This window comes from Barbus barbus (genome assembly GCF_936440315.1).
Source record: "Barbus barbus genome assembly, chromosome: 42".
Taxonomy (NCBI): domain Eukaryota; kingdom Metazoa; phylum Chordata; class Actinopteri; order Cypriniformes; family Cyprinidae; genus Barbus; species Barbus barbus.
The window spans coordinates 26,838,917-26,861,701 of NC_136720.1; the positions used below are offsets into that span (position 1 = coordinate 26,838,917).

The 22,785-nt window shown below is 33.9% G+C and overlaps 2 protein-coding genes across 2 annotated transcripts in view; both read right to left on the reverse strand.

Annotated features, from left to right (window-relative positions):
- Positions 1-1,674: 1,674 nt before the first annotated feature.
- Positions 1,675-14,119, reverse strand: LOC306861295 (alpha-N-acetylgalactosaminidase-like). The gene is made up of 9 exons (XM_079403494.1): positions 13,922-14,119; positions 12,345-12,501; positions 10,588-10,728; positions 9,052-9,263; positions 7,178-7,272; positions 4,797-4,958; positions 3,979-4,176; positions 2,546-2,686; positions 1,675-2,471 (listed from the first exon to the last, which is right to left on the reverse strand). Exons 2-9 carry the CDS (start codon positions 12,497-12,499, stop codon positions 2,259-2,261), a joined length of 1,317 nt encoding a protein of 438 aa, XP_079259620.1. The 5' UTR covers positions 12,500-12,501; positions 13,922-14,119; the 3' UTR covers positions 1,675-2,258.
- A 4,437-nt stretch (positions 14,120-18,556) lies between these two features.
- Positions 18,557-22,785, reverse strand: part of LOC306861187 (glutamate receptor ionotropic, kainate 2-like) — a gene marked incomplete at both ends in the record, with an annotated part of 66,564 nt that continues 62,335 nt past the window's right edge. The window contains 2 exons of the mRNA XM_079403323.1: positions 18,557-18,721; positions 20,605-20,855. Of these exons, the coding sequence (XP_079259449.1) occupies positions 18,557-18,721; positions 20,605-20,855 (416 nt within the window). The remainder of the gene's footprint in view (positions 18,722-20,604; positions 20,856-22,785) is intronic.

Sequence of the window (22,785 nt, forward strand, 5' to 3'; positions counted from 1 at the left end):
TGAGCTTTATTGCCAGGTATGTTTGCACATACGAGGAATTTGTTTTAGTGACAGTAGCTCCACAGTGCAACAGGACAGGACACAGATAATAAAAAATAAAAAATAAAATAATGTACAAAAATGGACAATGTGCCAAAATAGCACAAACACAATATACAAAATAGACAATTCAGTATGTACAGGTATGTTAGGTGCAAATTTGAAATGTAATAAGTATGTGTGTAAAATAAACATATACAGTATGATAGTGTTGTGTGTTTCATGTCTATTGTTAAGAGTTCAAGTGTTCATGAGATGGATTGCCTGAGGGAAGAAACTGTTCCTGTGTCTGGTCGTTCTGGTGCTCAGAGCTCTGTAGCGTCGACCAGACGGTAACAGTTCAAAGAGGGAGTGTGCTGGATGTGAGGGGTCCAGAGTGATTTTACCAGCCCTTTTGCTCACTCTGGATGAGTACAGTTCTTGGAGAGTGGGGAGGGTTGTACCAATGATTCGCTCAGCAGTCCGGACTACCCTCCGTAGTCTTCTGAGGTCAGATTTGGTAGCTGAGCTGAACCAGACAGTTATTGAGGTGCAGAGGATGGATTCAATGATGGCAGAGTAGAACTGTTTCAGTAAGTCCTGCGGCAGGTTGAACTTCCTCAGCTGGCGAAGAAAGTACAGCCTCTGCTGGGCCTTCCTGACAATGGAGTCAATGTGAATATCCCACTTCAGGTCCTGAGAGATGGTGGTGCCCAGGAATCTGAATGACTCCACTGCAGTCACAGTGCTGTTCATGATGGTGAGTGGGGGGAGAGCAGGGGGGTTTCTCCTGAAGTCCACGATCATCTCCACAGTTTTGAGCGTGTTCAGCTCCAGGTTGTTGAGACTGCACCAGACAGCCAGCTCCTTAACCTCCTGTCTGTAAGCAGACTCGTCACCGCCATCCTGGATGAGGCCGATCAGTGTGGTGTCGTCTGCAAACTTTATGATAAACATGACTCAATATAACATTGCGACTACAGTAAAAGTGCTCTAAAAACAGATTTGTGAGCTGTATTGGATTTGAAGACGTTAGAAACACACGTCATTGTTGTCATGTGGTGAATTTGGCCAATCGTGAAACAGCTGTGTCGTCATCAGCGCTGGAGAAACTGTTATTTAAAATATTTTTTAAATACTGAGATTCATAGCTGAATAAATAATCTTTCCATTGATGTATGGTTTGTTATGATAGGACAATATTTGTCTGAGATACAACTATTAGAAAATCTGGAATCTGAGGGAGCAAAAAAATCTAAATATTGAGAAAATCTCCTTTAAAGTTGTTCAAATGAAGTTCTTAGCAATGCATATTACTAATCAAAAATGAAGTTTTGATATATTTACGGTAGGAAATGTATTTTGATCCATACAATGTATTGTTGGCTATTGATACAAATACACCTGTGCTACTCAAGACTGCTTTTGTGCTCCAGGGTCACATTTATGGTTTTAAACGATCTCAGGTCAGTTTTATAGTGTCGGTTCACTTTTAAAGGGATAGTTCACCCAAAAATGAAAATTAGCCCATGATTTACTCACCTTTTGATTTACTACATGATTTACTACTTTATTTTAATAAAGATTCGATTTATTTTTTATTTGACTTTAAATATAGGTGTGTTGGTCAGAAACATGAAGCACATCTACAGCAGCGGCTTTTACAACAATTTATTTGATTTTATCGCATTAAAAATGACAGCCAAAGTTATGAAAAAGGCAACTAATTTACGAGAATAGATGTCATCAGGTATGTTCAGAAACTGTTGACGAACTCATTTAAAAAGATTTCTAGGTGTAATTTGGAACAGTGTAAATTACCTTATTAATATGAAAATTTGTGATTTTTAATGCGTTTCTAACCTAGTTCAGGACCAAAATCGATAAAGGCGAGCGACTGACAGTTGTTTTTTTTGCTCTTACATCCTTCTGTAATTTAGATCAAGTGTTTATTTGAGTTTAAAAACAGTAGTACACCTCAACAAAAGCATCATAATTTGAACATCTTGATTTATACAAATATAAAATGACTTCAAACTTGAATGTGCACAAATTAGATGTTATTAACAGGCATCTTAGGAAAGTCAGTGCAAAAACACATTCAATGCAGTAGAAACAGACCTTTAAAAACCTTTAAAAAAATCACACAAGAAACATTTAAACAGCAGATCAAGTGATTGTAGGCACGTTCGATTGGCTAAATGTCCCTGAGTGTGTCGTTCGTTCCTGATGGGCGGAGCTCAAAGCACCAGAGGGGCGTCAACCTCATTAGCATGCTGATGGGACTTTGGGCCAATCAGCTTCTTGCTGAAGCGCCCAGGCTCCGCCTCCTTCTGCCACTCGGCTACAGGATTGACGTACCACATGACCGCACCGGACGGATTGATGGACACCACAAACTCTGTGCTGTCCTTCATCTGAGGCAAGAGCTGCTCTGAAAACACGTCATACACCTGAGAGAGAGAGAGACGTGCATTAATCATCTGAGATTGATCAGAGCTGCTGCTGCTGTGTTAATGAAGCTGACCTCATACACGCCGGTTTTGTAGCTCAGCTGCTTCAGAGAGGTTTTATATCGATACGGCATATCAGATCTCCTGCTGAAGAACACCAGAGCGCTGGATCCTTTAGCCAGGGGCCGCCAGAACACCTCGATCCCGCTCTTCTCCTGACAGAAACACAGCAGAAGCAGTCAACCAGTGCAAAACATGCGTTTAAAAAGAATTAAAAATAAGATTCAACTATAATTACTAAAATATAATTAATAATAAATTAAAATAAGATTAAAAAATAAAATATTAGAAAAATGTAATAGTGTAACATAACACCATAGTATTTTCCAAATAATATTTCACACATTTATAATAATGACTTTTTCAGAATATAAATGGGCACTTTATCCATTAAAACAAATTGCTGCAAAAATAAAATGAAGAAAAATACTAAACTAAATTAATTAGATTAAATTAATAAAATTAATAATTTCAAAATAATAAAAATCTAATAATAATAACAACATATCTAACCCTAGCAGCTACTATAGTGATTAGAAACAAATGTAATAATATGAAATAATACAAACTATATATTTTGTGAATAATATTTTACACACGTTTATAACAAAATTATTTTTCAACGTAAATATTGGGTTATGCATAAAAACATGTAGCTATTAAAAGAAATGAATGAACATAAGATAAAAGTATACTCTAATGAATAAAACACGATTAAATAATCAATAATTACAAAGATATTTAAATCCCTAAAAAAAAAAAGTTACAGCACCTATCCCTGACAGCAAGTAAAAAACAAACATTTAATGATGTAACATACTAGAAATAATTATATTCCAAATAATATTTTACATGTACTTATAATAAAACTAATTTTTCACAGTATAAAGTCTTTACACATGAAAATATATCTGTGAAAATAAAATAAAGATGAGATTAAATTAGTGCTGGCAAACGATTAATCGCATCTAAAATAAAAGTTTGTTTACATTGTTTACTGTGTATATTTATTATGTATATATAAATACACACACATACAGTATATATTTTGAATATATTTACGTCTATACATTTATATTCATATTCTTATGTTTATATTAAATATATTTATATATAACATTTTTCTTAAATATATACATGCATGTGTTTGTATGTATATTTACATAATAAATATATACAGTATACACACATTATGTAAACAAACACTCATTTAGGATGAGATTAATTGCGATTAATCGTTTGACAGCGATTAAGATTAAACAATGTCAATTTGATTAAACTGATAAAAAATGACTCAAATAATATTTAAATTAATGACTGATTCTAAAACTAGAGTAATAAAATAAGTAGAAAGAAATGTAATATTTGTAACTCAGATTTACCATATAATATATTCATAATACCATTTTTCTCAGTATAAACTGGCTAAACGCTAAAGGCGTCTCACCTTGATCAGGCGTTTGCCCTGGATGCCCAGCCGGTCCTGATTGATGCCGATGGCGATTTTATTCTGCAGGATTGCGCGAGCGCCGCTGCTGATCGTACGCAGATCGTTAGACATGAAGAGAGGCGCTGCCATGATCGCCCACAGTGCCATCTGAGCGCGTGATTGGTCCATGCTGAGGCCGAAGTCTCCAATGATCAGCTGAGGATGAGTGAACACACTGAGATGAGAAGTCTAGCGAGTCCCACTGAATAATCACATTGGGCTCATTTACTTTCATACATCATAAATATCACACAATAAAAGATAAATATAACATAAAATGCAAATAATAATAATTATATACAATTAAATAGATTACAATTAAAAAATATAAAAAAATTAAATATGATACTGAATAAAAATGAAAATATAAAATGCAAATAATACAGAATAAAATAAGGTCTACATGAATAAATATCCTAGAAAAATATATAAATATACAATAAAATATACAAATAGTATAAAACAAAATGTAAAAAATATTTAATTATAAAATAATATTCAGCACTTCAATATATAGATTTTACTATTATCTACACAATCCATTGCCTTTAAGAACACTATTATCGTAAACTTATTTTGAGCTCAAAAATATAGAATTATATATAAAAAATAAAACCCCCAATATTATAGAACAAAACATTAAAATAAGAAATACTGTTTTGTTTTTGGAGTTGTCATTTACTTTCATTGTACAGAAAACAGAACAGATATAAATACGAAATAAAATATAAAAACTCCAAATAATACAGAATAAATTCCCCCCTGAATGCGCTCACCATGTCGGGGTCGTTCCACTGGCCCGGTCCGGCCGCAGGCTGCAAAATGTCCTGATTATCAAAGAACCAGTCGACGATGCTCAGCACACTGTCCCATGAGTCCTGGATATCATCATAGTTCCTCCACAGATTACAGATCTGACCCAGCAGCGTGTAGTTCACCTGAGACACAGCAAACACAGCGCTAATCTACAACTGCATAAAAACGTTCGTCAACACAAACTTTAGGTTGGCTTGAGAAAGCCTGAACGTTTACAGCAGCTGTGAAGCTTGAAAATTTAGATAGATAGATTAGATGATTAACATGTCGTTAGCATGTTGCTAATCGTGTTTCTAGCATGATTAGCATTTTTAGCATGTTGTTAGCATGATTAACATGATCAACATGAATTTAACATGATTTGCATGTAGTTAGCTTGTTGTTAGCATTTGTTGTTAGGATGCTTCTAGAATAATTAACATATTGCTAGCATGATTAGCATGTTGATAACATGATTAGCATTTTACTAGCATTATTAACATGTAGTTAGCATGATTGGCATGTTAGCATGATCAACATGAATTTAGCATGATTAGCATTGTTTTTAGCTTGTTAGCATTTTACTAGCATTATTGGCATGTAGTTAACATTTTGCTAGCATGATTAACATGTAGTTAGCTTGTTTTTAACATTGTTGCTAGGATGCTTCTAACATAATTAACATGCTGCTAGCTAGGGTTGCAAAGGGGTGGAAAATTTTCAGTAAATTTCCGGAAACTTTCCAAAAATCCCAGGAAGATTCCAAAAAATCCCGGAACGTTTCCGAAATTTCTGGAAATTTTCAGAAATTTACTGGAAATTTTCCAACTTTTTGCAACCCTATTGCTAACATGCTTAGCATGAAGTTAAAATGTTGCTAGCATGATTCGTATGTTACTAGCATGTTGTTAGCATTTTCTTGCATGATTAGCAAGTCACTAGCATTTTGTTAACATGATTACCATGTCGTTAGCATGTTGCTAATCGTGTTTCTAGCATGATTAGCATTTTACTAGATTATTAGCATGTAGTTAGCATGTTGCTAGGATGCTTCTAGCATAATTAACATGTTGCTAGCATGATTAGCAAGTTACTAGCATGTTGCTACATTACGTTAAATTACATCACTTTAGAGCTGCACGATTAATCGTTAAAAGATCTCGATTCAAATATCCACGCGATCTCATTTCTAAATGACAACGATTCGTCTGCGTCTATTTAATCTTTGAAAAACTCATACCGGAACATTCTAATCTGTGTTTGCGCTGCCGCTGACAAAGAGAGCAGACAGTTACCATGTTTAGGTAAGAAACAGCTATAAAGTATTATTTATATCTTAAGGCCCGTTCACATCAAGGAAAATAACTATAAAGATAACGATAAAGAGAGTTCTAAAAAACTCTATGAAAAATAGAGTGAAATGTCTACTTTCAAATTAAAAAAATTAAAATAGCCTAGAAAACGTGTATGTTAGCATGGATGATTTACATTAAATATTATGTGTGTGCAATGCACACTGCATTCTAAGATGGCTTTCAGTTTAGTATAATAACAAAAAACTACATTTTGGATTTTTATTCGACTAACGTGGGCACGCTGTGATCTGTCCTGTATTTTTAATGTAACTGACAGATTCCGGCCAAAAAAAAAAAAGCACGAGAGTGGGAGGGAATGGGAGTCATTCTTCCAGGATTGGAATGGGACGGGATTTCCCCCAGTTGTTTTGTGGGATTGGGACGGGACGAGACTTTTTTTTGTGGGACGGGAGAGGTTTGAAAATGCACTCTCGTGTCACCCTCTAGTCCACACCACAGCTATAACGATAAAGGAACGATATCGCTGCAATCACTTTCAGAACGATGTTTTTCCCCAGCTGATGAACGATTAAAACATTGACAGCCAATTAGAATCAATCCTGCTATAATGAGCTGGAGAATTTAAAGCGGCAGACGTGCGTGTGCTTAGAATACACAGACAATATCATTCGCTTGTGTACGCTAATATCGTTAGCAAGTCACCTTTTGAAAGTAATTGATGCTTCAAATAATGTTTGTGTCGATTGCATTGTTTCGCCAGTAGGTGGCGACAAGTGACTTAAATGAACACTGTCACAGTCACTGAATCATTCATTCAAACCAATTTTTCATAATTTTAATATTAAAAATTGGTGTATTAAATATGTTTTAAATACATTTATATTAAAATGTTTAATAATTCATTCAAATTGATTAAACTTTTAAATAGACTGCAGCAATGTGATCTCTATTTGAGACAAAAAAAAAAAAAATCATGATTCTCAATTTATCCAGAATCATTTCTACATTCAGTTCTACATCACTTCCACTGTCCGCTTATTACTCACCTTCGGCGGGAGGCCACCCTGGTAGGCGGGCCAACTGCAGGAGTAGCCAATGGGACGGCCCGTAGCGTTCAGGGCCTTTGACATCATTGGGTAGCCTGGATTTAATTAATCACAGAAGATAATGAATAAAAGTCTTAGTTATGATGTGACCTAATGTGATCATTAAAAGGCAGTTTGCAGTCAATGCTAAATATGTTAAATATGGATGATGACAGTTATGTTTATTCAGTGATGTTTGAATGAGCAGCCGGAAGTACTAAAGCATAAATAAACATTTCAAAATAAGAGTCCTTCTGTATAATTAATTAAAAGTCCTACACTATGCCCTATTACTGCTATTTTGCTAATATCTTGTATTTAACTCTCGCAGGAAGGAAAGACTAATTCAATTTGTAGATTTTAATGTCAAGTAAAATCTTTTTTAAAACGCAGTATTATTGTAAACTTTATTTGACCTCAGTGAAAATATACAATAAAATAAAAGTGGAAATAATATAGAATACAACAAAAATTCCTTTTAAAATTCCTTTAGTCTTGTTTTTGGAGCTGTCATTTACTTCCATTGTTCAGGACAAAAAAACAAATAATATAGAACAAAATAAAAGTATAAAATAGAAAATCTAGAATAAAATAGAATAATTTTTATATTAAAAAAACTGTTCTTTTAATGTTGTTTTTGGAGTTGTCATTTGCTTTCATTAAACATAAAATAGGAAAACATTATAATACAATATTAAATAAAAATATAAATAGTTTAAAATGAAAATATACAATACAAATCTAGAATAAAATATATATATATATATATATATATATATATATATATATATATATATATATATATATATATATATATATATATATATATATATATATATATATATACAGTTCATATGCACATATTTAATAAAACATGATTTGAGTGTTTGAGCATGTGCCACTGTAAGAGATGGGTTGTTTTTTGTGGTACGGATGAACATTTAGAGACTGAAATGCTATGGGCAAGGCTGCAACGGGTGCAAAACAACATCACCATCTCCTGGGAAAGCACAAGAGAGGGGTTACATTGGCCTTCAAGATAAGGCTGGAAACTGTTGTCGTTTGATCATTTAGGTGCAGAATTCTGGCACAATACACTTATTGTGAAACCTCAGAGATGTTGCTGAGTATGGATTTCATCTTTTGGTCACTAAAACAAGTGCACCCAACTGGGAGGAGGAGCGAGTCTGGCCAACTTGCTTTCTCTCTCACTTGGAGGGTTGTTCTTAACTCGCATATATAAAAGTATAAAACATGGGGTTTCTTTCAGAAACCGTGGAAGCTCAGCCGTGGGATAAGTGCACGTCGCCCAGCATTTCTCGGACAGGTGTTGGTCTTCTGTGACTGAAACGGGCTCCCCAGTCGTATGAAGAGTGAAGATGATGCACAGCTCTGAGGTTGTATATTGGTTATAATACTTTGCTTGGGGTTTAGTGTATGTACGAGTTAGTGTATTATTCATTCACGAATATTATCTTTTATCCATTCACTCATGATCATTCATATATTATGCACTGGTTTATGATTATCCTTTAATGTGTTTATTTTTGATTATCACTATTCTTTTATGCATTTACCTATGATCATTATTACTGATATCAGCTGTGTATCAACAATAAACAGTTGTAATTGCTTGATTAGTATGGTGTACGGACCTTTATTGTCACCTTCTCTCGCTGAAATAGCACCTCACTGCTCTCACATCAGTTTTGAAAACAGAAACCATACTAAAACAGCCACAAACTGTCGAGTCTGAGACATGATTTATTTGATGTTGTGTATGTATATACAGTATTATGTTTTGTTTGTGTCTCAGTGATGTTAAAGCGTGTCACCTTGCTCCTGGTAGGATGCGTTTGAGTAGCATCCGTCCAGCTTCAGCATGTCGATGCCCCAGTCAGCGAAGGTCTGTGCATCCGTCTCGATCTTGTCCAGCGTGGTTCCTGGATATCCGCCGCAGGTGTGAGTGCCCATGTCTCCGTAGATGCCCAGCTTCAGGCCGCGGTCGTGAACGTACTGCGCCAGATGAGCGATGCCCCGCGGGAACCTGCAGGACAAACAGCAGGTCAATAGGGCCCTATCAAGTATGCTTTATTTTTTGCCCAAATTCTGTTTTATTTTTTCCCCAAATTCTGTTTTTTTTCCTCACAAATTGTTTTATTTATTTTTTTCTCACAAATTCCGTTTTTTTCTCACAAATTCCGTTTTATTTTTTCCACAAATTCTGTTTTTTTTTCCTCACAAATTCTGTTTTATTTTTTTTCTCACAAATTCCGTTTTTTTATTTTTTTCTCACAAATTCCGTTTTTTTATTTTTTTCTCACAAATTCTGTTTTTTTAATTTTTTTTCACAAATTCTGTTTTTTTATTTTTTTCTCACAAATCCTGTTTTTTTTTTTTTTTTTTTTCACAAATTCCGTTTTTTTCTCACAAATTCTGTTTTATTTTATTTTTCTCACAAATTGTGTTTTATTTAATTTTTTCCATTTTAATTTTTATTCATTCCTTTTTAATGGTTAAATTAGATGTCATTATTCAAAAAGCATGTCTAATTAATTAAAACCATGAAACATACAATTTCACATCAATGTTCAGGACTCTATGAAATGTTTTATTTTTTCCCACCATATGTTTCGTTGTTACCAAATTCTTCGTTTTAGCACGTCTAATTATTTGAATGCATTAAGCAATTTAATTTATAATTTATTCTTAAAATAGACTTTTTTCCCTGAGAAATTGTGTGTTGTGTATTTACAGCTTTCTGGTTATCAAATGAAAGCATAAAACATTATTATCTTTTAATTACTGAAAGTTAAACAAACTTTATTTTTTATTAAAACATGGAACAAATGTTGTGTGATTTGATTATTCCTTAAAAAAATATGTTTTAATAATTTGAACAACAGTAATATTTATGGCACAAAGTCTTCAAGTTTTATTTTGACGGGTTGCCGTCAATACCTTTATATTTCTGTGTGTATATGATATTACGCTAGCGTTATTAAAATGAAATGCTCATGAAGTACTCTCAGAGCCGGTCTGGAGGTGTTGTTCATGTATTTATGTCCTCATTTAGTGAGACGACAGACGCTGAAGTCACCGCAAGCTTCAGTCTGTGTTTAATAAACTAAACCATTCATTCAAACAGAGACGCGCAGAAATGCAGGATTCATATTTATATAGTAATCTGCAGCTTAATATTCACAGATACTAGTCCATATCGCAATTTGATTTAAGTGTAATCACCTACTTTTGATTAATTCATTTAAAGTTTGGCAAATTCTGTGACATTCTGTCCGCATCGCAGAAATCATAGGGCCCTAGGTGAAGCGCATTCAGACACGCTGAGGTCAGGGGTCAGGGGTCAGCACCTCTTTGGGTCGGCCTGCAGTCGGCCCTGACTGTCTCTCAGCATTGAGGACCAGCAGTCGTCGATGTTGATGTAGACGTATCCCAGCTCTCTCCAGCCGTCCTCCGACAGTCTGTCGGCCATGTCCATGAACAGCTTCTCACTGAGACAAAAACACAGCAGTATAACTCAAATTAAACTATTACACATCAAATAATACAAATTAAATAAATTAAATATAATATTTTAAATACAATATTAAATATAAAGTAAGAAAATATTAGATGACACATTTTAAATAAAAATTAGAACTGGTGCTTTGGCAACTAAATTAAATAAATTTAAAAAAAAATAAATTAAATAAATTAAAATAAATACATCCTAAATATTAATAATTAAAAAAAATCTATTAATATAAACCTAAATAATATATTACCTAAATAATTGTAATACAAGCACATAATAAAATTATTTTTAAAAAATTAAACTATTAAACATGAAATAATAAAAATGAAATGAAGCTGAAATAAAACATTGTGTTTTAAAACATTTAAAATACAATATGAAATATAAAATATTAGATGACAAACTTGAAATAAAAAGTAGAAATTGTGCTTTGGTGTCTAACTGAAATAAATTTAAATGTAAAAACTAAACTTATAAAATTAATTAAAATAAATGATTTCTAAACAGTAATATTGTTTTATTAATATAAACTATTATTATAAACCTAAATAATATTACCTAAATAATAATACAAGCACATAATAAAAAATTATTTAAAAAAAGACTAAATATTTTAAATGTTAATTAAAAAAAATTAAACATGCATTTAAACAAAATGCATTAAGAGCTAAAGTATACTACAGTATTTAATAGTACAGTATGCTGTAGCATTCATTAACAAAATATTGTAAATACTATAATACACTTTACTATAGTATGGTTCAAAAACACTATAGTATTTACTATAAATTACTACAGTATTTGTTCATGTGGGAACATTCAGCACATTTCCCACTTGTTCTTAAAATCCCAAATACTTAAAAATTAATAAATCAGCCCGTGTAACATTACTTTAATAACTGACTAAAGAAATAGTTCTTTATTTATAAAAAATAAACAAATCTTTCCTGTAAAATTCAGTAATTCTGTAAAGGTAGTAATACCATTATAATCTTCCCAACAAAACCAGTAGACCCCCTCCCAAAACACAATAGAAACTGTAATGTATTTAAGGGTTATGATGGGAACTGTACTGGTTTTAATGTAAACTATAATGGTGTCTGCTGGTATTTGATGCATTCTATTGGTGGGATGTAATCTAGCAGATGGAAAACAGTCATTTCTATTGGAATAATGCCCAAAACAAAACGTTTTTAATGGAAACTATAAGAATTTCTGATGGTTTCTATTGTTTTTTGTGTTTTTCCAGCAGGGTAAAGAGACTCATACTGTGCTGCACATTATTGACAATACTGAGCTGAAGATTGACTTTGCAAATTTAAAATCGCAATATGTCAAAAAAAAAAAATCACAATTGGATATTTTCCCCCAAATCAAGGGGATGTAAACTTTTGAACGGGGTCTTTATATCTATTATTTTCTCTTGTGGACTATATATAAACATCTTTTATGTGAAATATCTTATTCAGGCCAGTACTAAAGAAACAATAACATGCATTTTGTATGATCCCTCTTGTTTTGGTAAAATAATGAACATTTAGCTGATTCTGAAAGGGGGATGTAAACACTGTAAATCATCTTTAATGGATGAACCTGATGCAGTTGTCGGGGTCGTTCAGACAGTTGGTGTCGCAGCGGAAACGCTCCCAGGCTAACCAGCCCATCGGTGGGGTCCTCATCAGCCCGTTATCCAGAGCCCAGGCGGCCGCTGAGAACGCCAGAATAAAAATAACCACCGAGGACTGCATTTCTGAAACACAGTACCATCATCCACATCACTAAACACCAGAAATCAACTTTGCCTTGCAGTCACACCAAAAATCATTCAGACCGCAGATATTTTATACCAGTGGGTGCAGGACACTATAGTTCATTTATATAAGAGAGGAGAGCAAAATAAACTAAACCGTGACATATAAACAATTCATTTATTACACTATTTATTCATCTTAATGTCAGTTTGTTCATGTTAACAAACAACTTGTGATTTTAATAACGCATTAATAAATGCTGAAACTAACATTAAGATTAATAAATGCTGTAGAAGTATTCATTCATAGTTCATGTTTACTAATGAAGCTTATTGTTACTGAATAAAGCCTGATAATGTGAGAAATGGTGAATACATTTAAATAAGAGGTCGTTGCACCATTAAAACATCAAATATGAAATATATTTTACCACATATGTTTTTTGTGCAAAAATTAAACCTCAAGGAACATATTAAAATAATAATAATAAACACAAGGCCACGACCCCTTTAATATTATGAAGTTGTTTAACATTTCAATGTAAAATGATCTTAAATGACGAAAAATTACACTTTTAAATTAAACAAAACAAAACACTGTCATTCATCTTGTAGACCAAAAATAATATTAAGAAACTAAAAAATGACATGTTTAATCAGTCTAAACGAACTAAATTAGGAAAAAGCAGCAAGATTTTAGTGTATTTTGCCTTTTTGAGAGAAAATAATTTGATTGCAGCGTTTGTGTTTGTTTGCGTTAATATTTTGCATTAATAAATGCTTCTTTGAGCTCAGCAGTGAGTTTAATATCTGTATAAAGCTCGTGAGAAAACACCTGAACACACCTGACTGTCACCTGACGCACGTGACTCACACACACACGCGCGCACTCTCTCTCTCTCACACACACACACACACACACACACACACACGCGCGCACTCTCTCTCTCACACACACACACACACACTCTCTCTCTCACACACACACTCTCTCTCACACACACACACACACTCTCTCTCTCTCTCACACACACACACACACTCTCTCTCTCTCTCTCACACACACACACACACACACTCTCTCTCTCACACACACACACACACACACACTCACACACACACTCACACTCACACACACACTCTCTCTCACTCACGCACGCACACACACACACGCACTCTCACTCTCTCTCACACACACACACTCACACTCTCACACACACACACACACACTCACACACTGCGATATTCTCACAGATCAAAGGACACACACTCAATATCATATTTAATAACACGCATATAACAGCAGGTGTAAATGATATAGTGAGATATAAATGAATACAACTCGATATTTTATAGAATTGCATGAAACTAGCAGAAGCTCGAGTGAATGAGTGTGTGGTTTATATCGCGCGTCACTCACCGGATCCGGATGTTGGATCTTCCCTCGGTTTCTGGATCAGATGTGAGCGGCTCGGTTCTGTTGCTTAACACAGTTCTGTGTGTGTGAGAGAGAGAGAAAGAATGGATGGATATGTGTGTGTGTGGTGCTTGACACAGCCGGTCATGTGACCGCATACGTATCACGTGATGCAGTATCAGCTGACGGCGGCTGTTTATTAATAGACGCCTCTGATTGGCCGCTCGACCGCACGTCAACGTCGCCGCCATATTGGTCCGGGCAACTCTCCATAACTCTCATAACCCTAACCCTCTGAATCAATCTCAGCTCATATACTTTATTTTACTAAAGGAACACATTAATTAAACTCAATTTGGAATTAACAACATACATTTTTGCTTGTCTTCAGTTGTGTCTTTTAATAATTATTACACAAATACTATTATAAAACTGTAGTTTTCACTATAATTTACTTTATAATGTACTATTAATTTATTCTTCATTGTCTATTCTGTATTATTCCACCTTTGATATTACATATTCTACTTGCTATTATTCATTTATTATGGTATTATATCTACTATATCACTTATGTTATTGCACTGTTGTACTCGCTATTTTATTATATTATTCACTTTACTACAACTTGTACTACATATACTTTTTAATATTACATATCACTTTTACTATATTGTATCAGTGCATAATATTTTACCACTGTAACTAATTTTACTGGATCCATAAAGGATTACCAGTTACATGTGTTAATGTTTTTATCTGTATAGAGTGCTATGAAGCAGACTACCAGTCGGTCAATTTTTGATTTTATTCCATTTTCTCTAAATTATTAGTACTTAAAGATGTATTATTTCGATTTTTGTCCCCCAATATTTCAAAGGGAACGAGTGGTGCTCTGACTTCTGACCCGAGGCACAAGAAAAGCTCAAATGTTTGGGTGAAGACTGAGAAAGCAATGACAAAACTTAATTTCATTAAAATTACATTAAATTAAAGTTTCAAAGCTTCGTGCTGCAGTGATTCAAAGGGGTCGTGGAAGTGAATATAATATAATTATTTAGTCAGTGGTGTTGTGAACCGAAATAAAATTAGTCTTTGATTGATTTCGACGTTTAGAAATAAATGTAAAGGGTTAATTTGTTTATTATCAGTATCAATCAGTGTATGACATGTATTTGTAGCAGGAGGATATAGTATATAACATTACAAAATAAATCATCCTTCAGTACTTTTAATACTTTAAAAACAAGTGTTTAGAACATTAAAAAACAAGTTCTTTTACTCGAGTGCTTGATTTGTTAACTTCCAGAGATTTAAAAGCATGAGTGATGGGAGAAATGAACCTTTTGAAAGCTTCGAATCAATTGAAGTGATTCACTGATTCTACTCAACGCTTGCTGCTCAAACCTGTGTCCATGCACCCAAACATGCACAAAAACAGCTTCACAAACCCACTGATAATGCTTTCTGGAAAATATAACATTAAACATGCAATGAGTTCATATGAAAGTGGCTGTATAATATGTTTTTTAATTATTAATTTGCAGCGCTTGTTTTGTGTGACTATCAAAATAAAGTGATATCTAGTATTTTTGGCTTGTTTTCTAGAATAAATATCTGAACAGTCTTGAATCAAGATGCATTTACTGGACGAGTTAAGTTATTAAGTCTTGCTTTCTTAAAAAAAAAGCATCACAATTTTGTTAAAACAAGCAAAAATATCTGCCAATGAGATAAGAACAATAATCTTAATTCAAATGCTAAATAAGATTATTTTTCTTGCTCCACTGGCAGATATTTTTGCTCATTTTAAGCAAAAACTAACAAAATTTAGATTTTTTTTTTCCAGAAAACATGAATTAATATCTTTACTTGCAAAATAAATGCATCTTGATGCATTATTTATACTATAAAACAAGACAAAAATACTAAAGAAAATAATAGTTTATTGACAAAGCAACAGACTGAACTTGAATAACTTATAAATAAATAATTGACAGTCTGCCATAAACGCAGAAGAACCCTCGTAAATGAAACACCACACGTTATATACAGTATCATCTTTCTTTATTACAAGATGAGCTTGAACGGTTCTCCATGGTTCTCTCCAAAGGTCCCTGTAGACTGAAGCCGATCTGGAGAAATCCTAGTGTTTGCTCAGTACAGTATTACACAGAGACTGGGCTTCAGATAAACACAAACATCAGCACACTGAAACAGAACGAACAGATGTTTCTGGAGACGCTGGATGGACAGACGTGCATAAACCAGTGTCTGGAGCATCTAATGCCTGCTCCACCTACATTAGCTTCAGACACACCATAGAAAGATTTACTACAAAAATCATCTGTACAAAAACTGCGCTTCCTTTTCTCTTGTTATAAATCTCTGTTGAAGGAGTTGCCTGTGACGGGCGGACTGGATGCTAGTAGAAAGGTTTCTAGAAAAGTTAAAGTGTATCTAAACGACAGAACTTTGGTTTGAGTCGTTGATCAGGACGGAGCGGGACATCAGTTCATTGCACTTCACACGCAAAACAATTATTTCTTAGTATTTCTGCCTTGTTTTCTAGTATAAATCTCTTACAATTCTTGAATCACGATGCATTTACTTGACCAGTAAAATAACTTAGTTACTGTAAGATATTAAGTCTTGCTTTCTAAAAAAAATATATATCAAAATTTAGTTAGATTTTGCTTAAAACAAACCAAAAATATTCTTAATTCAAAGGCTAAACAAGATTATTTTTCTTGCCCCATTGGCAGATATTTTTGCTTGTTTTAAGTAAAAACTAACTAAATTATTATTTTTTCTTCAGAAAACAAGGATTAATATCTTAAGCCATTTTACTTAGATTTTTTTTTTTAGATATTTATACCAGAAAACAAGACACAAATAAATAAGAAACATATTTTTGCAGTGATATTGCTGCCTTCAAGTCAGAAGTCATGTTGGAATAATTATTGAATGATTTGTTCGCGCTCTGACTTTCTGGGCTTGACTTTGTAAGTTTGTGCTGATCATAATTAATTTATTTGTTGGCATCATTTTGTTTTCTGCTAATGCAAACGACAGCTTTCCAGATTTAGCCAACCTGATCTCACAGCAATTCATAATATTTGGCAAGGTGGCTGATTTGGACAAATTCATATGACCTCACTCGTACGAATTCAAGCGATTTGTGAAAAATCACACGTATTTTACGAGGTGGCAAATTTGACCTAACCCCGCCCCTAAACTTAACCGTCACAGAAATCGTACAAAATGATACGAGTGAGGTCGTACGAACTGGCCGTGAGATTTAGCTGGTTTTCCGATGACAAAAATAAGGTTCACGATTGGTTATATCCCAGTTAACAAAAACATGTTCTAAGAACGTTTTGCTAACGTTCCCGTTAAGTTATGAAAATGTTATTCTGATTGTTCAAAACGTCCAGTTTTAAAAACATTTTTTCTTGGTTGTACAAACAACAAGGGATCATTTCATCGTTTTTAAACATTGCTTATCTTACTTTTGGACGTTCAGAGTAACATTCTCTAAAAGTTATTTTTAGTTCAAAAACAAACATTCTGGGAACCGAAAGCTGTTAGTCGTCTGGATTCTGTTTATGTTTTTTTTCATTTAAATATTTATGGATTTCTTTTTAATGGTTAAATTAAATTGTTTTAGTCAGAAAGCTATACATAATTAAAATCATGAAACTGCAAATGCAAACACGCAATTTAACATCGATTTTTAACAAGAAATTACACTTTTAGGGCCCTAAGAAAATTTTTTTTTTTTACGTTCTGTTTTATTGTCACCAAATTTAAGCATGTCTAATGATTTGAATTCATAAAAGCTAATTAACATTTATTTTTACAATAGCCGCATTAAAGTTTTTTTTCCCACCCAGAAATTCTGTGTTGTGTATTTAATTTATCAGGTTATCAAATGAAGGCATAAAACATTAATTTAATTTAACTTTTAATAACTTTCTGTTTTGGGGAATAACAAAGGGGGTTTACTATTAAAATGAAAACATGGAATAAATATTGTATGATTATTCCTTAAAAAATGTATTAAAAATGAGTTTGAGTTATTTAAAGTTTTAATAATTTTATAGTAGTAGTACATTTGCACGTTCTACTGCACAACAGCAATAGGCCTATATTTCTGTCACAATTTCTTCAAGTTAAACCAGACTTTTATTTTGACGGGTTGCCGTGAGTAACATCAACATTCCCAGAATGTTCAGAAATTGTAAACCAAGACACAGCTTATTATAAATGAATGGAAGTAGTTTTATATTGTATGGAGAAGATGTGATGGGACGAATAGCTCAATCATCAAAAAAAGTTCAATCTAGAGTTTTTTCCCAATTATAAATCAGAGTTGCGTGCAATGTTATGATTCATGTGGAGCGGGCTGGTTTAGTTCAGGACTCCTTATTGAAGGATATGGAGAGAATGCACAATGCTCTTGAAGGCAGCAATAAAGGCGGCATATGAGGAAAACAGATTGACCTATTTTCACAGAGAAAACAGAGAAAAGCAACGTGAATGAGAGCAGAAGTGATTGAGTGCTGCTCTGTAATCGCTCACGAATCCAGATTTCCACAGGAAACATCTTCGTGGACGAGAGTCACAGGAGAGGTGTCACGCCATGGTCTCTTTCCCTGGGAGCCTCCTGTCGTTAAAGGTGTGCATGTTAATCACCTCCTCTGTTTTGACGATGGCGGGCGGCTGGGGTTTCTGTTTCCGCCGCCGCTGGCATTTCAGAGACAGCCTGAGCTCCTCCATCATGGCGCTGCAGAACGAGCGCTGCGCACAGAACAGCATCACAGACACGTGTTCATTTCCTTTCAGTCCTACTCTTTTCTCATTTATACAAATACAATCGTCTGCTTGAAAACCAGGCCCTGTCCAGACTCAAAACTTATTCTTCTTTAATAATCTTAATCCAAATCCGAATGCTGTTCTATATGAACTATATTCATTATTTTATTTTCAATGAACGATTAATTAAATTTTAGACTGTTTCTTGAATAAACCCAATGACCAGTGTTATTTTAGTATAATTGAAATATTATACTATTTATTAATATTTTGAATTAGGTTTTATTTTTTATTGTAGTTAAAGCTTTAGTCATTTTATTGTGTGTTTTTCTCATTTTCTTGTATCTAGTTTCTATTTACTTTAATATTTATTTCATGTTTATGTTTTTACTAATATTTTTTTATAAAAAAAAATTCCCCTTTTCATTTAAATCTTAGTTAAAGCTTTAGTCATGTTATTATGTGTCTTTTTTCATTTTTAAAATGTATGAATTTTCAGTTTTTATTTTTTATATTTTCCCTTTTTATTTAAATTTTTTTTTATTTGTTTTATTGTTTTCATTATTTTTAGTTGTTGTTTTTTTTAAATATGTACATATAGTTTTTATTCTTTTTTTCAGTTGAATTCAATTGTAAAGCATTTCTATAAAAGCTCATTATATACAGCAAGAGAGAACATTACCTGTTAATACGGATGATGTTTAGGTTTGAGCACTGAATACAGATTTAACTGCTATGGCCTTCTTTTCTAAAAAGACGTGTGGTTATATATGAATTCTTAATAATATTTTGTATCCGACATTCTTCATTCTTTGAAGCAGACAGATTTATTTGTATAAGTTAAATATAGATGAATCCTTTTTAAAACTACTGAAGTGATTCAGTCGAGAGCAGTGAGTGGTTGTCTCATTAATAACAGGTTTATTGTGCTGCTGTCACTTTAAGAGCTAATGTACTCGACCCCAGGCAGCCTAACCTGTGGAGTTTCTCAGGGTTATATCTTATCTCCTCCATTGATGCTCTTACTGATGTCAAATCATGGCTTTCTAATAACTTCTGTTCTTGAACTCAGATAAAACCGAAGTTATTGTTTTTAGTCCATCCGAACATGGGGCAAGCATTCAACCCAACCTCGAGAACTTAAATTCCTTTATCTCTCCCCATGTTCAGAATCTGGGTGAGGTGTTTGATAATTCCTTCAAATTTAATAAACCAATTAGTGCTGTAGTAGGTTCTAGTTTCTTCCATCTTCGTTCTCTTTCATTTCTCTCAAAAAGCTCTCTAGAGGCTGCTATCCATGCCTTTATTACGTCTCGTCTGGATTAGTGCAACTCCCTCTACTTTGGTATATCAATCGAATTGAGTTTAAAATCTTGCTACTTGTCTATAAATCACTTAACAATCAAGCACCGTCTTATTTGTCTGATTTACTCCACCCCTACACTCCAGCGAGGGGACTAAGATCAGAAACTTCTCCTCCAGACCCCTAGATCTCTTAAAAACCAGGGGATCTAGAGCCTTTGAAGCGGTCCTCTGGAACAACTTACCAGTTCGCATCAGAATGGCTTCCACGTTATCTGAGTTCAAGTCATATCTTAAAACACGTCTTTTCTCTCTGGCTTTTAACATGTAGTAATGTGTGCTTTTGAATGGGTTTAATCTGCTTTTGTTGTTATATGGTCCCTGAATGGTTTTAATTTGTTTACTGATTTTCTCCTCATATATTATTGTTTGTTGTGCAGCACTTTGGTCGGTCTTGTCTCGTGCTTAAATGTGCTCTAGAAATAAAACTGAACTTGAACTCATGTTCTATAGTATTTGTCTTATAAAGATGTGAAAGAGCAACCTCTGGTGTGTGCGTCTGATACCTTCTCGATCTGCGCGTTCTGTTTGGATTTGTACAGCACCTCGCCGACGGCCACGAACACGGACAGCACCAGGCCGGCGGCGAGGACGATGAAGATGCCGCCGATGTTCTGCACACCGAGGGCGCTGGCCTCCTTACTCTCCTCCTCCGGACAGCCGTTGCCCCTCCACCACTTCTCCTTCATCATGTGCAGCTTGCCCTCCTCCTGCAGCTGTAGGATGGCGATGGTGATCTTGTCCCGATACGGCGAGCCTGAGGGAGAACCACGGGACAGGTGACAAATCCATCATTAAAGTCCAGCTGAACTGACCTACAGAGGCTTTACACCATTTACATTCAGCTTCAAACTATTTCACATTCTAGTTTCAGTGCAAATCAGGCCCCATCTTTATCGGACATCATAATGTCAAATACCAACTTTTTGTTAAATAAGAAATTATGAAGCTCAAAGGTTTTTTTTTCTTTTTAAATGATATTTAAAATCCATCTAATGTTGTGAATGCTGTTCTAGTTGATAAACAATATTCATTACAGTTATTTTATTTTTATATTTTCAGTGAATAACAACTTTAATTGAGATACTGTTATGGTTTTTATTAATACTTATTAATATTCCTATTAATAATTAGTTGTTATAATTTTTTAAATTTATTTTATTATTTAATTTTTAAGTTTTTCGAAAGTGAAAGTGAAAGTGACGTGACATACAGCCAAGTGTAGTGACCCATACTCTGAATTTGTGCTCTGCATTTAACCCATCTAACACACACACACAGCAGAGAACACACACACACAGCAGAGAACACACACACACACACAGCAGAGAACACACACACACACACAGCAGAGAACACACACACACCCGGAGCAGTGAACACACACACACAGCAGTTAACCCCCCCCCCCCCCCCCCCCCCTTGAACACACACACAGCAGAGAACACACACACACACACACACACACACACAGCAGAGAACACACACACACCCGGAGCAGTGAACACACACACACAGCAGAGAACACACACACACAGCAGAGAACACACACACACACACAGCAGAGAACACACACACACACACAGCAGAGAACACACACACACCCGGAGCAGTGAACACACACACACAGCAGTTAACCCCCCCCCCCCCCCTTGAACACACACACAGCAGAGAACACACACACACACACACACACACAGCAGAGAACACACACACACCCGGAGCAGTGAACACACACACACAGCAGAGAACACACACACACACCTTGTCCTTTTTCATTTTTTTTTTAATATGTCTATTATTTTTTTATTTAATTATTTAATTTTTATTTAACTTATTTTATTTTTTATTAATATTTAGAATGTTTTTTTTTTTTTATAGTTTCCTTCTTTATTTTAACTTAATTATTTAAAGTTTGAGTCATTTATTGTGCTTTTGTCATTTTTAGTAGTTTTAATGTCTATATAGTTTTTATTAATTTTAATTTATGCTTTTTAGATCGTATTAATATTTTGAATTAGTTTTTATTTTTTCTATTTTATTTTTTCACTTTTAATTTTAGTTAATTTTATTGTGTGTGTTCATTTTTAGTAGTTTTTGTTCATTTTTATTTCAGTATTTTAGTTATTTTCATACATCATTAAACTTAATTAAAAGGAGAAATGATGCCTCGGCAACTAGCTGGAAAAAAAGTTACGTTCTTTAATATTTGATTTATTTCACTTAATGAACATTTTATTCAAATAATGAAAATGTTCCTTTTTTATGGTTTTAATTTTAGTTAACTATAATAACTCTATAAATAACCCAATATTAATTCTTAAAAGAATGTCTATTTACACAGTCTTGTGTTGTTCACTTTCACTTTCAGTTCCTTTCTGTAACCACTAAATAAATAAATGCAAGCATATAAATAAATACATAAATAAATAAGGGACGAGTCTAGATGATTTTCTGTGCAAATCAACACGAACGCTGCTGATGGAGCTTCAATCCCGAACATCCTTTAATATCTCCAGTCCTCATTCCACATCATTAAACGAGCTGTATTCTTTCATAAAGCACAGTGTTATTCCAGGAATATGTGTTTAGTCCTCCAGTGGATCAGAATGAGTCACTCATCTCAGTCGAACGCCTGTTATTCTGAATGACGTGTGCGTGCGGATAACAGGATTACACAGAAACAC